Source organism: Jaculus jaculus, chromosome 10 (genome assembly GCF_020740685.1).
Source record: "Jaculus jaculus isolate mJacJac1 chromosome 10, mJacJac1.mat.Y.cur, whole genome shotgun sequence".
Taxonomy (NCBI): domain Eukaryota; kingdom Metazoa; phylum Chordata; class Mammalia; order Rodentia; family Dipodidae; genus Jaculus; species Jaculus jaculus.
This window is the reverse complement of record NC_059111.1, coordinates 10,777,053-10,793,539: the sequence shown is the minus strand read 5'-3', so window position 1 is coordinate 10,793,539 and position 16,487 is coordinate 10,777,053. Positions and strand designations below refer to the sequence as shown.

The following is a 16,487-nucleotide window of genomic DNA, read 5'->3' as shown; positions in this document are numbered from 1 at the left end:
GTAATAGGTAATAACTTTCTTAAGGATTCTTGGGGCATTTTGATTTGTCATCCCCCAATGCAACACATTTTCTAATGTTCAACATGTCTTATACCACTGGGAAAAAATCTTACTTGATCTCTATGCATTAATTACTATTTCAGTATACTCCTGGATTCTACTTTTTAGCATTTTATTTAGGACCTGTTAATTCTAATATATGAGAAGAATGGCTTTCTTTTTTGAACAGTATCTTATAACTGGGGTTCATATTAGCCTTTCATAATATACATACTTTTAGAAAAATAACTCCATATCCCAGAGTTTTCACCATTACCTTTCTTTTTTAAGTGAAAAACTCGGCATTAAAATCATAGATTCATAAAGCATACACATAGTTCTTGGCAGACAGAAAGCATGCAGAAGACTTACAGGTAATCACCTCTCCATCTCTGGTTAATAAACTAAATACAATTCACTATGCTCTTATTGTCCAAGAGCTCCTTTTATTGCTAACAATAGTTTAAAAAGGAAGGTTTTTGATCTATTTTGAGTTGATTTTTGTGTTGCTAAGAGTAAAGGATCTAGTCCCTTACTTGTGTATCTGAATGTCAGCATCATTTGAAGAAACTGTCCTTTTTCTACTGTCTGTTGGCTATGTCAACATAGACTAACTTCTGGCTCATCTGTTGTTCCACTGGTCTAGTGATTATTAATCCAGTTATGCTGTTTTGAGCAGTATACAACCTTTGGTATTTGATATACATATTCCTTCTATTCTTAATTTGAGTGTGTGGTATGTGGTTTTTTGCTTTGTTTTATTTTTCTGAGGTAGGGTCTTGGTGTAGCTCAGAGCTGACCTGGAATTCACTATGGAATCTCAGGGTGACCTCAAACTCATGGCGCTCCTCCTACCTCTGCCTCCCGAGTGCTGGGATTAAAGGTGTGAGCTACCATGCCCGGCAATTGGATAATTTTTTTTTTTAATCATGAAAGGACACAATTTATCAAATGTGTTTTCTACATACATCAATATCACATTTACTGGTTTGCATATGGTGAACCACCCTTTGACCCTTGGGATGGGTGTCACCTGACTGGTATATCTGATGTGCTGGTGGACCTGATCAGGAATATGGGGCTATACATTCCTTCCTTGGTGCATCTCTCTACTGCTGGTATTACAGTATAGAGAAGCGGCTGTTCTTGGCTTGTGTGGCAGTATTGACCTACAGGATGCAGGGACAGCTTGTAATGACGGTGCTGCTGACCTTCCCTAGGACGGGATAACAAACCCTCCCCTGGAGCGCCAGTCACCACTCTCGTGTGACTGTGTGTGTGTGTGTGTGTGTGTGTGTGTGTGTGATAGGGAGCAGTTGGGGGGGGAGGGGAGTTCGGTGGTGGAATTGTCCACGAGTCACCCCTGCTCCTATAAACAACCCTAATAAACCTATTTATTTGCCAGACTGGTCCTGACACGATGGTCTTTGGTCTTCCCACCCTGTTGGGGTGAAATGGTGCTGAAGTTACAAGACAGGGCAATGCTGGCCTTATCTGAAGAACTGGGTAGAATTTCTTCCATTTCAATTTTTGGAGAGCTTTTTTTTATTATAATATACTGTACAAATTAATGAGATGTACTGTGACAGTTTCATCATGTATAATTGTGCCTATACACACCCTCTACTCTCCCCAGCCTCTTTCATTTAACATCATGTCCTCTGGTTCCACCTGTTTGCCTGCAAATGACAGGATTTTATTCTTATTTATGAACACATAATACTCCACTATGGATGGATGTTCACAGTGTATTTTCTTTATTCATATTGACAGGTACCTAGGATAATGCCATATCTTAACTACTATAAAGAGTGCTACAGTATACATGGGTCTGTGGGTAGGTCTCTCTTGCATGATGACTCCATTTCTTATAGATGTGTTTATAGGTATGTGTGTATCCATATATACATGTAATATGCACACATGAGTGGAATAACTGGATCATATTGTCTAGCTTTTTGAGAATCTGCCATAGTTTTCCATGTGGTCGTATGAATTGGCATTCCTACCAACTATTCGTGATTTGTATTTCCCAAAACTCTACTTTGTGCATTTTTTCATATTATTGGCCCTTTGTATTTCTTTTGAAAAGGGTCTATTTAGATCATTTGCCTGTTTTTTAACTGGATTGTTTTGTGACTTAAGCGTCTGAGCTCCTTGTACATTCTAAATACTCCTCCTCTGTACCAACACCCTGAAGAGTTCCCCGTGTTTCCCTCCAGAAGTCTGAAAGCGTAGGGTCTTACGTTAAGGTCTTTGATCCATTCTGAGACTTGTCTTTCATATATATAGTAAGAGCTAGATACATGAGGCTATCTACTTTCCCCAATGCTGCTTGTTAAAGAGCTGCCCATTTTCCAATACGTGTTTTAGGCCCGTTTGTCAGAAGTCAATTTGCTACAGCTGTGTGGATTTCCCCTGGCACTGCCCTTCTGGAGTGTCTGTCAAGAACTACAACTCTGCGTCCTCGTCACTGCTTTGGCTATGCGGCTTTTGTACTACATAGGAGTCAGGATGGTTTTCCTAGTTCTGGGAAGAATACTGGAGTTTTGATGGAGATCACTTTGAGTAATATGGAAATGTCCTGTCTTCCAACTTATGAACAGGTCAGGTTTTTCCATCTTTTAATGTCTTCAGTGTCTTGTTTTTGAGGTAGGGTCTCACTCTGGTCCAGGCTGACCTGGAATTAACTATGTAATCTCAGGGTGGCCTTGAACTCATGGCAATCCTCCTACCTCTGCCTCCCAAGTGCTGGGATTAAAGGCGTGTACCACCACACCCGGATTTTCAGTGTCTTTTTCATCATGGAAGTCTTTCACACCCTTAGTTAAATTTGCTCTTAGGTACCTTTTTATTCATTTATTTTTTTGAGGTAGGGTCTCCCTCTAGCCCAAGCTGACTTGGAACTCATGGCGATTCTCCTATCAATGCCTCCAGGTGCTGGGATTAAAGGCGTGTGCCACCGACTGTGCACAAGATTGGCCTCATGGTTCCTTCCTCAGCAGTTTCATGAATAGTGAATGAATACTACTAAGCTGGAGAGGCGGCTCCATCAGTGAGATACTTGCCTCATAAGCATGAGGACCTGAGCTTCATCCCAGAACCTTCATAAATGCTAGGTGTGGTGGTGTGTGTCTGTGATCCCAACTATCACCAGTGAGTTTCATGCTACCTCAAAGAGGTAGACATGCACAGACGTGTCAGATCCTTGTCCCTTGACCTGTGTGAAAGAAGTGTCCTTGAGGATCATGGGGGAAACTGACCCAGTGTTCTTACTGAATTTTACATGTGTCTGGAAAATTTATCTTAGCCTGACAACCACCAAACTACCTTAAACCCAGTGACCACCAGTTTGCTGTCAGTCGTTCTCCCTTGTCTGTGGTCCTGCCTGTTCCTACTGTTTCAAAACCATTTCTTTTGTTGTTGTTGTGTGCAAGGTAGTGTCTCACTCTAGCCCAGGCTGACCTGGAATTCACTATGTAGTCTCAGGGTAGCCTTGAACTCACAGCAACCCTCCTACCTCTGCCTCCCAAGTGCTGGGATTAAAGGCATATGCCACCATGACTGGCCAAAACCATTTCTTTATTTTTGGTTTATTTTTATTTATTTGAGAGTCACAGACACGCAGAGACAGACAGAGAGAGGGAGACAGAATGGGCATGCCAGGGCTCCAGCCACTGCAAACCAACTCCAGATGCATGCGCCCCCTTGTGCATCTGGCTAACGTGGGTCCTGGGGAATCCAGCCTCGAACCGGGGTCCTTAGGCTTCACAGGCAAGCGCTTAACTGTTAAGCCATCTCTATAGTCCCCAAACCATTTTTTGGATACTACTGAGATGAGTTTATAACCTGAAATGTGAACTTTTATATATGTTATTTTTAAGTTTTAGAGTTCTGTTTGCAAACATGCTAATAGTTTAGTTATCTTTAGCTTTGAATTGGAAATGCTTTTTAGATCTTGGTCCATTTACAGTACATTCTAAGGATGTATGTAGTAAATAAAGCTTTCTTTAAAGCACAAAAGGACAGCCTACTTGAGGATAATGCCCAAGCTGCCCTCTAGTGTTCACATGCACAGGTGCAGGCAGGCATGTGAACACACCCTCAAAACCACCACTGTTTTGTCCAGTGATTCTGTAACCTTTATTGAACTCATTTATCAGTTCTGGGAGTCTTATCACAGGCACCAGTCCTGGAGCTCTAGGAGGGTACGCATGGACGTTCCTGGTTCTAAGGGTGTGGGCTGGGGAGAAGACCTTTCTCATACAGCAGCGTGTGTTCTAGGTGCAGAACAGATCTCAACGGGTTTAAAGCTAGGGACAACTGACCATCCCACGTTGAGTGAGGCTGCCCTGGCTCTACTGCTTCCCTGTTTCCTGGTAGTGTAGGTCACTCCCCACTAGCATGCAGGACTGAAATGTAATTTGCTTTGCTGGTTCTTTGTGGCGGAGTTGCATACATAGCCACTCTTCATGAATATTAAGTCTTTTTCCTCAACTCATTGAAGGGAAAAAAATGAGTTTACAATCTCTCACAGTCAATGTGCATTGTTACCCATCTTGTGGTTAAAGCAGGCTGAAAGGCTTAACGAGAAGTTACCTCATATGAGTTCTTATAGAACAACAAATATAATGCTGATTTATAAAACTGCTTAATGTTCTTTTCCTTATAAACGCCAGTGGGATATTCATGACCTAAATTGTTTCCTTTGATCAGAAAACTTTCTTACAGCCAAATTTTACTTTCCATCTAATATACCTTGTGGAAGATATTTTTACTAAACAGAATTTGGGGACTATAACACAGATTCGCTGCAAATACATCAGGCTGAATAGATTTTATAAGCTCCAAGGGGAGGGGGACCTGCATTCTAGAACAGTAAAATACTTTTACCTCGTAATGAACAAACTGGTCCGTTATCTTGATTCTTAGAGCGCTTACTTCTGAACTGACTTGGAATATCTAATGAAAGATCTTAAAAGGAGAGAAGACCTGTTAGATGTGCATGAGTACACTAAGAAAATAAGTTCAGAAACTGATGATGTGATTTTAAAGATTTCTCTAATTTTTTTATACAAATAGCATCTCTTACCTAGGAATGGGTCAAACTTCCTCGACTCTGTCCCACAAATGAGGCAGTTGACCTCATTCTGGAGAATGCCTCCAAATATAGCTGTGACAACAGTTGATGCTCCATTTCTACAGAAACACCACACAGGAAGTAACTCAGTGTTCATTTGACATTAAAAGAGAGGTTTTTTTAAAAGCCCCTACAGGTAACTATGTATCATTTATACTTATTGAATTATGAAATCAAATATATCTAGATGCATACTAAATTAAGCCACTGGCCAAACATCTGACAAGACTTCATCACCTCCCACTACAGCCCTCAGGAAAGAGGGAACTACCTTGTGTTTCTATCTCTGCAAGGCCTCTCAGAATCCTCCAAACTATTTGGACAACATCCTTAATAGAAAGTTAAGAAAACTAATAAAGATTTTATAAGACTTCATAATTGAAGGTGCTGGGATTTAATGTTGACAAGCCTTTTTAAAAACTCACCAAGCCAGCTGTCCTGGCACACACCTTTAATCTCAGCACTCGGGAGGCAGAAGGAATGCTAAATTTTAGGCCAGCCTGAAACTACATAATGACTTTACCTACCCAACAACTCTTCTTGTATTTGAAAAGGGATTATTCTGCTTGCAAAAAAATAAAATAAATATATATATATGTATTAAGGGACTGTTTAAAACTCATAGCCATTTCAGATTTTCAATCAACACTCACAATCCAGTGAAAATGAAGGGCTATAGGGGACTATTGCATGCGGATGCGCACGGGCATAGGGGAGCTGCTCCACTACTCAGGAGCACATGACCGCAGCAGATCGCCAGGAGATGGAGGCCAACCTGAGACTCCACAGCCTGGGCCAGAGTGAGACCCTACCTCAAAAAAACAAAAACATCTCCTTTCCTTTCAGAAATCAAGTTTTGGCTAGCTGATAAGTATGGCATTCAGCTTTGCATGTACTATGACAAGATTCATAAATAAGTTTCAAAACTGTTGTTCTACCATATTAACAGAAATTTTCTCATTTTCTGTCCTATCACCACCACCTTTAGTAGGGACAGGTACTGTAAACACAGATATTGCACAGGAGACCCTTCTCCAACAACACTGAAGAGAATAAAAGGAAATCTGAATTTCTAATATTTGATGGTACATTTTTAATGCTTATTTCTAATTTAAAAGTGGAACTTGCAATTACTATTCTTTTTTATTTTTTATTTTTATTTATTTATTTGAGAGTGACAGAGAGAATGGGCGCACCCCCTTGTGCATCTGGCTAACGTGGGTCCTGGGGAATAGAGCCTCGAACTGGGGTCCTTTGGCTTCACAGGCAAGTGCTTAAACGCTGAGCCATCTCACCAGCCCGCAATTATTATGCTTAAAATAGACTAAAAAAATAGCCTTGGGGCTGGAGAGATGGCTTAATTAAGACCTTTCTTTGCCTGCAAAGCCAAAGGATCCCAGTTCAACTCTCCAGGACCCACATAAGCCAGACGCACAAGGGGGGCACCTGCATCTGGAGGCCTTAGCACACCCCTTTACTCTCATATATATATATTTTTTTCATATAAAGTTTATATATACATACACACAGTCAGTGACTCCACTAGGGTGCCCTGGACCTCATAAAATAATTGTATAATCTTTGCTAGGGCCCATTTCAATGTATTCTGCATATGAACGTTCCATGATAATATACAGGCATTTTTCATTTAAGACTAAGTTGATGCTAGCAGAAAAAACAATTTCACACAAAAATCACATGCCCTTCCCTTTCTACAGTGGATGGAAGGGCAATCATGTCAAAGACACAGGGCAATCCACTAGCTGCTTTCCTCTGACTGCCAGATATGTTACAACAACATTCTTTTGGGGGGGATCTGTCATTTTATAAATCTTCTTCCATATGATCATATGATTACTAGGGACATAGCTCCCTTAGTAAAATACTTGGCATGCAAACCGGAGTTCAATTTCCAGACCCCACACAAAGAGGCTTGAGCCCAGCACTGGCTGAAAAAAAGGTAGATGGCACCAGAGGACCACCACCCAAGGTTGCCAATTGGCCTTCACATGCAATCACAATTATAATTAACCAAATCCAGCATGAAGTAACAATTATTTCAATTTCAGGGTACTAATATTGAGGGGTAAGAGCAAGTTCCTGTTTCATTAAAGAGTTGAATTTAGGAAATCACATTCAAAATATTTTAGTGAACATGTGTAACTATGACTTTGGCTATATGTAGGTTTAGAAGATCTTGTTGTGTAACACAGGTTGGCCTCAGATTTCCAAGTGTAGGTCCCACCTCTCAGCTAGTGAATGCATATTTTTGGCATATAAAAATTAACTATACATTATTCAGTATAGTTGGAGAAAATAAGTTGTACAGCTATTTTTGCTTTTCCCTTTTGAGGTAGGATCTTGCTCTAGCCCAGTCTGACCTGGAATTCACTATGTAGCCTCAGGGTGGCCTCGAACTCATAGCCATCCTCCTACCTCTGCCTCCTGAGTGCCACCGTGCCCACCTACACAGCTATTTTTAAGTTTCAAAATCTACACCAAAAAGTAACCAAAACCACACCAAGATGCAAATGGAAGATGTTTGTGGTCTGAAAGCAACAAACTTGAGTCCAGGCAGCCCTTCCATAATTAATCTAGCATATATTAACAACCGCAGAAAAACAAAAGGCAACTAAGTCTTACATGCAGCACTTGTTACTTGCAGATAGAGTAGAATTCTCCTGTAGAATTGCTGAACGGGAAACACCATTGAAACCACCCTGGAGTTCCAAATGTAGGTGGTCCAAAAGGTAGCGCATGAATTCATGGGCATCCTGCTGCTGATAGCCCCTAGAAGCAAAGAGAAACATTAGGTGCATGCCTAGCTGAACACACTGGAGGTAAAATGCCAGGAAGGGCAGCAACCCTATTGGAGCACACCTCCGCTTCCTTAACCCTTTAATGTACAAGCTCCGCAGGTGACACAAAATTTTTCTCAAGACAGAAGTGTACTTAAGCAACATTCTGGAAACCATGGAACATTAGGCCTAACTGGATTTGTAATGATCGCTCCCCCACTCCTTATGTCTAGAGGATAACAGGCATGGAACTCAAAGTTGGATACATCCTGGGTGGACCCTGAAACTTCCCACTATCCTTCAGAGCCTCTCTAGAAAACAAGGTATAAACCTGTACTACAAAAAAATGTTACTTCAAATTCTTTTAAACATAGATTGATACAAGCCGGGCACGGTGACACATGACTTTAAACCCAGCAAGGCATAGGTAGGACGATAGCCAGAGTGAGACCCTACTTCAAAAAAAAGTAGATGGACACATATGTAATCATGCTGTATAACTTGAAATATATGTATACATAATTTTACATTACTTCTTATGTCAATAGAGAGCAACAAAGTATACAGCAATGAAAGTAGACAAACTGACATAGGTTAGAAAGTCTGAGGAGATCCAGATAAATTCAAATGATATATTTTCATAAAACTATAACACAAAAGATGGATTCCCCACCTAGAAGGTGCTCAGTTTTCAAATCAAAGGCTTTCTTGGTCTGTTTTTATGAGTCATCACTCTAAGCAATGGTTCCATAAGTAAGATTTCTTTCAGTAGTTTTGCTTAATACATGCCTTTTTGTGGAAATTAGGGAGATTGTTTCCATAACCTATAGTCAATGGCACCTAGAAGTCAGAAGCTGCTTTATCCATTATAGCTTTTCCTCAACAATTACATTTAGCAAGTGTCAACACATTCAAACATTTCATTGAAAACTCATATGAGTAAAAATATCAAAATTTAGGGCTGGGTGTGTTGGCGCATGCCTTTAATCCCAGCACTCAGGAGGCAGAGAGGTAGGGGATTGCCGTGAGTTTGAGGCTACCTGAGACTCCATAGTGAATTCCAGCTCAGCCTGGGCTAGAGTGAGACCCTACCTCAAAAAAAAAAAAGACTGGGAGATGGTTCAGTGATTAAAGTGCTTGCTTGTAAAGCCTCATGCACAAACTGGTGTGTGCATCTGGAATTTGGTTCATTTGCAGTGGCAAGATGGCCTGGTACGGCCAACCTCTCTCTCAAATTATATATACATTAGTCAAAAAGCATTCAGAGGCTGGAGAGATGGCTTAGCAGTTAAGGCACTTGCCTACAAAGCCTAAGGACCAAGGTCTGATTCCCCCATTTATCCAAGTAAGCCAGATGCACAAGATGGTGCATGTATCTGGAGTTCATTTGCAGTGGCTGGAGGCTCTAGCACACCCATCCTCTATCTGCCTCTCAAATAAATTAAAAACGCATTCAAGGATGGTAGCTCATCAATATATGTAAAGAGGTGCTTCAAGCATAGTCACATTGAAGATGATAAAACAGTGGATGTTGTTTTGAAGAACAGCATTATTTGTAGTTCTATAACCTATATCTCCTTTCCTAAAATATAACATGAAACCAATGTCCTCTAGTTATATCAGATCCCAGTTTCATCAAGCGAGCACATACCACCCATTCGCAAAGAACAATCCACCTAATGTATGTTAACGAGTTTTCCAATCATACCATGATTCTCTGTAAGCACTTACCTATAACATCTTATTAGCATATCTGAAGGTCTTAAGTATTATCAGTATTTTTAAATTCCACTGAGTTCAGTTATTTCCCAATCAGAGAGGACAGACTTGGTGAGCTCGGGTTTCTCTTGCTCTGAAAGCATGCTGAGTGAGACACTCTCCTCCCTGAGGTGCGCTGCTTGTCTGTACACATACTTCACTGGGGACTATATGAGGAAACCAATTTATGAAGAGCCATTCTCTGAGATAGACCTGAGCAAATATGACCGAAGGAAATAATGGCTTCGCTTGCTTCTGACCCATAATTATCTCCTTGTCTTTAATGTCTACAGATAGAACAACAGAAAATGTCAAAAGCGGGTACATGGAGACACACGGTGAGTGAATGTAAAAAGGCTGTAAGACGGCGACGTGCCCTTTCACCAGTGGAGGAAAGGAAAGGAGCACTGCTGAAGGCCCACAACTGTCTCTCGCAACTCCAAGTATGAAAAAAATCCAACATTACTGGACTCTGTGCATTTTTCCAGGTAGTACCAATAAAGCCTATAGAATGGTTGAGACCAATACAGAGTAGGAAGCAAAAGCAGGAAGACTGCACATTCAAGGCCAGCCTGGGCAACTTGGTGAAACACTGTCTCAAAAGCAAGTTTTTGTTTTGTTATTTTTATTTATTTGAAAGTGACAGAATGGGCACACCAGGGCCTCCAGCCACTGCAAACAAATTCCAGACATGTGCGCCCCCTTGTGCATCTGGCTAATATCAAGCCTTGAACCGGGGTCCTGAGGCTTCACAGGCAAGTGCTTAACCGCTAAGCCATCTCCAGCCCACAAAGTGTTTTCTTAAAGGCAGGAGAGGCCTGAGGCTAGATAGCTCATTGGTAGAGCTCCTGCCTGCCATGTGCAAGGCCCTAAGGCCGTGCTTCCACAGGATCACACTTTATCATATGACAAATATTCACTAAAATATCTCCATGTTAGAATTTTTTTGAAAAAAATATTTTTTTTTATTTGGCAGAGAAAGATGAAGAGAGAACGGGTGCACCACGGCTTCCAGCCACTGCAAACGCCTTAATCACTAAGCTATCCCTCCTTCCCTACATGTTAGAATTTTTTCTTTGGTGGTGGGAGTTGGGGTAGGGTCCCACTCTGTAGCCTGACTGCTGAGATTATGGGGTATGCCTGGCCCCTAATGGTTCTTGTAAATGAATTACTGTTAGGATGGTTGTGTGCCTGGCAAAATTTTAGTTTCTGCTCATATTTAAAGTATCAAACATTCAGGGCTGGAGAGGTGGCTTAGCAGTTAAGGCTAAAAGACCTATGTTCAACTCTCCAGATTCCATGTAAGGCAGATGCATAAAGGTGAGGCAAGAGCAAGGTCACACATGCCCACTAGGTGACACAAACACAGGAGTTCAATCATAGCGGCTGAGGCCCTGGCACGCCAATTTTCTCTCTAAAATAAAACCATGAGTTTTGTTTAAATATAAAACAGCACAGTATTTTTTAAGTCCTCTATTTACAAATATCCCAAAAGATTAAAATTTCACATTCAAAGATCTACATGTTGTCTACAAAAATCTTTTACATTTTCTATAAAGCATGAATAGCTAGTAGATAAGAATAAATTTTTAGGGCTGGAGAGATGGCTCAAGCAGTTAAGGTGCTTGCCTGCAAAGCCTGGAAACCTAAGTTTGATTCCCCAGTACCCACAAAAAGCCAGATGCACAAAGTGGTGCGTTTGCAGCTACTAGAGGCCCTGGCATGCCCACTCTTTCTCTCTTTGCAAATAAATAAAATTAAAAATTTTAAAGAGTAAAGTATCAGTAATTCTTTCATCATTATTAACAGGATCTCTCTCACACTAGCGCAGCTAATCTGGAACTCAGGTCAGACATTCTTCCTGAGTGCTAGAATTGGAGGCAAGAGCCACCACACCTGGCACTCCCATTACTTTTAAACATCAATTATAATAACTATTTTCTTAAAACACTTAAGAGTTCTGTTTTGGAAAACCAGATAAGGACAGATGCTAATGGACAGAGAACCAAGTGATGTGAAAAGTGAGCAAATATCACCACGGCATGATCTGATTTACAGTAAGGCCTTCCTGGAGTGTTAGCATTATGCCAGACCCTACAGGAAAGGATAGGGATCATATGCTCAGCAGTTAAGGTGCTTGCCTGCAAAGCCTAAGAACTCATTTTCAATCTCCCGGTCCCACGTACACCAGACGCACAGTGATGCAAGGGTGCAGTGTCACATGGGGGCACACATATCTGAAGCTCATTTGCAGTGGCTGAAGGCCTTGGTATACCCATTATCTCTGCCTCTTTCTCTCAAAAAAAAAAAAAAAAAGATACCTAGGAAGCAACGCAAAACCACATTGAGAAATAAAATTTTCTTCCAGAGGCTATGCATTTAAGACTATTCATTGAAGGCTGGAGAGGCGGCTTAGCTGTCAAGGCACTTGCCTTGTGTCTAGAGACCCACGTAAGTCAGATGCACAAGGTGGCACATGCATCTGGAGTTTGTTTGCAGTGGCTGGATGCCTTGGCATGCCTACTCTTTCTTTCTTTCTCTCAAATAAATAAATAAATAAAAATATTTTTTAAAAAGGCTATTCATTGTAGCACTGCTTAGAACAGCAAAAAATTAGAAACAAACCACTGGTAGAAGACTATTACATATATTATGATGTTTCACAGACACCAGAAGGATGCACAAGCATCTGTATCTATGGTCGCTTCTGGACAACTATTGTCAGCTAGGATGAGAGGACATTTGCTCCAAGTTCTTAGTCTTTACATCCTGAGCCATTTGTACTTTGTTAAAATACAAACTTTTTTTGGTTTTTTTTTTTTTGGCTTTTCAAGGTAGGGTCTTACTCTAGCCCAGGCTGACCTGGAATTCACTCTGTAGTCTCAGGGTGGCCTCGATCTCACAGCGGTCCTCCTACCTCTGCCTCCCAAGTGCTGGGATTAAAGGCATGCGCCACCACGCCCGGCTTAAAATATAAACTTAACGTGTTTCTCTGAAAACATATAGAAAGAGCTGAGCATACCAGGCAGCCACAGTGTGGTAACTGGCATGAATGCTAGAAAAGACCAAAACATCAGGAAAATGAGTTCTCCTTGCTATTATGTAACTGGCTTTTGGTCTAAGTGGGAAAGAACAACAACCTTGATTTCTATATCCAAAGTTGTTGAGCCTGTCATATCAGCAAGGAAAAAGTTTGGGGTTCAAATAAATGTAACAGGGATGGAACTCAAGATTGTGCTTCCACACAGGCAGAGTATAAGAATCACACCCGCATATATACCAGTGAAAGCCCCGCATCCCTACTCACACCTGGGTACATCAGGATCCACACAAGCGACTCCATGTAAACTCTCCACTCTGGTTACCCTGTCTTCCTCTCCACCAGAAGGAACACTAAGATGAGTAAATGAAGCAGCTAAGACCTAACGCACGTTCACAGCTGGGCCACGGAAACTCGACAGGACAGAGACGTGGCAGTGCTCAGAGGAAAGGAAGAGCTGTATTATACAGAAGTAAGATCATGATTCCACACACTGAAGAATGAAGGACCTTGGTCACCCTAGGGACTAAGGAACAAGGACATCATCTGGGGGCCTCGCTCAAAGGCATGTCTGTTATTAACATACTCCACAATCCTTTCGGTTCTAATTTTGGTCACATCACCAAGCAGAAGTGTAAGACCAAAGAAGCAGCTTCTGTGATTGGACCTCCTAAACTGGGGGTAACACTTCCTGCCTTGGCTGAAATTTTGTTGTTGCTTATTTTTAATAAGGATCAGCTGCCACCTAAGCTTGCTACATAGTAGGCATTCGGTAAGACTAAGTCCCTGTCTAGGTGATTTTCAGAAGTTTTAAGTCCAAACCTAATTAGTATCTGAATAGTCATTTTTACCTTGCCTAAGCACAGTAAGGAATTCGAGAATTCTTGAGTCTCCCCTGAGAGGAGATTTATAGAGCATGACCCATGAAGACAGTTTCCTTCAGAACAAAGAGCAGGGCTAACAGTAGTTAAGCCAGGGGATGGAGGGATGGGTGTACACAACAGTGCTTTGAGGATGTAACCTTTTCTCTACACTAACAAGAATCTATTAGGCAACCAGATATACTGCCAAGTTTTACTACAATGAGCTGTTTTTAAACAAAGAAGGATATACACTAGGTGTCAAAATCATTACCTGTAAGAACCAAGACTTGCTTCAGAAGGATAAAATCAGCCAAATGTGACAGACAACTGCACTGTCCCACATCTGTTATGACCTGAATCCTTGCAGGGATGCTGAGTAATCAAGACAGGCAAGACTCCTCTGACAGCACAAGCAGCCAGAGAGAAAGGGTGAGGGTAGGAACTAAAGGAACTGTGGCCACACAAGGATGGAGAGCTGCTACCTACAAGCACGGCTCCTAGCAAGCGCCCGAGGGCCGCAACGGCATACACACCACTGTGTCCCACGGGGCGCACGTCCACCACAGGTTCTACTGGCTCGTTGGGATTCTTCTAGTTAGAAGAACAGTGTGTGACAGCACTTACTTCTTTGTAAAATGTTGAAGGAATCAAGGAAGTTTTGTTTATTGCATTTCTCTAGCACACACACTATTTATAAAGGTGTTTAAGTAAACAAGTTTGCTTATTCAGTCACGTCTGTTCTAGCAGGAGTACTGTTTAGAGTATTTATGGTACCAATGTTTTATCACAGTCTGAGAAGCAGCATAAAAACTAACAATGTTTTCAAGCATCATTCTATAATACTTACCTAAAATTAGGCATAATCTTCCAAATAACATAAAACAAGGACTCTGGACTGAATGCAGTCTGGCTGCCTTGCCATAAAGCACAGAGTGTCTTTCTAAACTCTTCTACCAATGATCTGGAAAAGAAAAGGGATGGCAGATACCCTTAGAATCATCAGAAAGCTCAACTGTCCAAAATACATAGTAAATGAAATGTGAGAACCTTAACAGGCCTTGGCCTTTTCTGAACTGAGCCCAGCAGCTATGAAAGTGCACCTCAACAGTCCACATAAACAGGAGTCGTTATTGACAAATGAGTTCTTTAACGACACAGTTAACTTAGGATGCACCGAAGGTGCCACTGACGTTACTCTGAGCTTAAAACAGAGACTAGAGCAGTGGAGGACTTACTTACAAAGCCAATTACTTCAGAATGATCGCTTTAAAATTTTCATACAAATAATTCTCCCTTGAGAAGTTCATGTCCCCAACTAAGATGTCAAACTTTTACAGAAGCCATACTCATGCTTTAAATGTGTCCTTTCTGAGTATTTCTCTTTCTCTTAACCCTTGTGCTTAAAATCTATATTAAAAATCTTTAATAAGCTGGGCATGGTGGCGCACGCCTTTAATCCCAGCACTCAGGAGACAGAGGTAGGAGGATCACTGTGAGTTCGAGGCCAGCCTGAGACTACATAGTGAATTCCAGGTCAGTCTGGGCTAGAGCAAGACCCTACCTCAAAACAACAACAACAAAATCTTTAATAAAATCCCAACTATGCTTCATACTAGGAAAAAAAAAGACCATTTTTAAACAAGTGATAGACTTTCTTCATCTCTTGCATGTTTCTTTCTTGCCCCTCGCTAGGAGGTCTTCCTGGACTCCAGTCTGACCCTTTGCTAGTTTGCTAAGACTAGTGTGGCCACAGGAAATCAATGCTCAACAATACACCAGTAACCTCAGATGCCAATCTAAAGCATTTTCTCGTGACCAGGTTTATTCAGGTTTTTCCAGTTTCTGATAAGAACTTCCTACTCAATGTTTCTTGCTACTTCAAACTCACTGTGTACTACGCTGTTCAACTACTCACTGATCTTACTCTGCTGTTCCCTAACAGCCATTCTTCCCTTCTCCTAAGAATAGAGGCCCTATTTTTTTACCATGCACATGAACCCCATATTAAACAACAACAACAACAAAAAAAAAAACAAAGGTGTGCCCAACTTCTTGGAAATTTCCTCAAAGAAAAAAGTGTAGCTCTTATTAATTCCTTCTTCCTTCCAGTAACTGGCCTGCAGACATAATGAGCTCCCCCACGCCCTAACCCCCCCCCCCCCGGGTCCCTATGTCCACCCCAGGGCTGATATAAACAAAATGAGAAGCCTGAAGACTACATGCAAAAGTCCTAAACCCAGCACTTTACTTGAGAAAATAAACCATGGGTACTTAAGTCACTGTGAATTTTGGTTTTGTATGCATGTAGCTAAAACTAACTTTGCACCCATCCAGTAAAGATTAGCTCTCCAATAGTCCTTCAATAAATTCCCTTTTCGGCTAAATCAGCCACAGGGAATTTCTGCAGTTGGTAACCTGAATGACATCAATACATCAGGTATTGTTAATTCTTCCCTTTACTTTTGTGCACATTCACTTTTTTTCCTCTTCATTTCCACTACTATCCCTTCTGACCCAAATTAGGTCTCCTTAAATGAAGATGCTACCACCAAGGGAGAGTCATTTCAAGTGGCTCTCATCCCTGTTCCAACGCCTGGCTTTTGTTTCCCCATGTTGGGGCTCTGTCCACACTGCCCTCTCTCTAACATGCTTCCCTGCAGTCTCCCTCAGCACTGAGCAGGGCGTATGTGATAATCAAACAGCCGTTCTGAATGAGCCGGCATGGCAGTGTATGAAGTGGGGATAGGCAGGCAGGGATGACACTGAAGTTGTACGGTAAGCTATAGCTCCGTTTCAGTGAAGGTTTGGAAGATGTCACCAGACCATTATGAGAATAGGGCAGATCTTAT

General features: G+C 41.5%; 1 protein-coding gene across 6 annotated transcripts in view; it reads right to left on the bottom strand.

The window, feature by feature from the left end:
• Positions 1-16,487, bottom strand: part of Usp3 (ubiquitin specific peptidase 3) — a 90,712-nt gene that overhangs the window by 8,963 nt on the left and 65,262 nt on the right. For all 6 annotated transcript variants that reach the window (XM_045160241.1, XM_045160245.1, XM_045160246.1 and 3 more), the window contains 4 exons: positions 14,486-14,599; positions 7,823-7,969; positions 5,132-5,238; positions 4,933-5,013 (listed from right to left, as the gene is read on the bottom strand). In XM_045160241.1, coding sequence (XP_045016176.1) covers positions 4,933-5,013; positions 5,132-5,238; positions 7,823-7,969; positions 14,486-14,599 — 449 coding nt within the window. The remainder of the gene's footprint in view (positions 1-4,932; positions 5,014-5,131; positions 5,239-7,822; positions 7,970-14,485; positions 14,600-16,487) is intronic.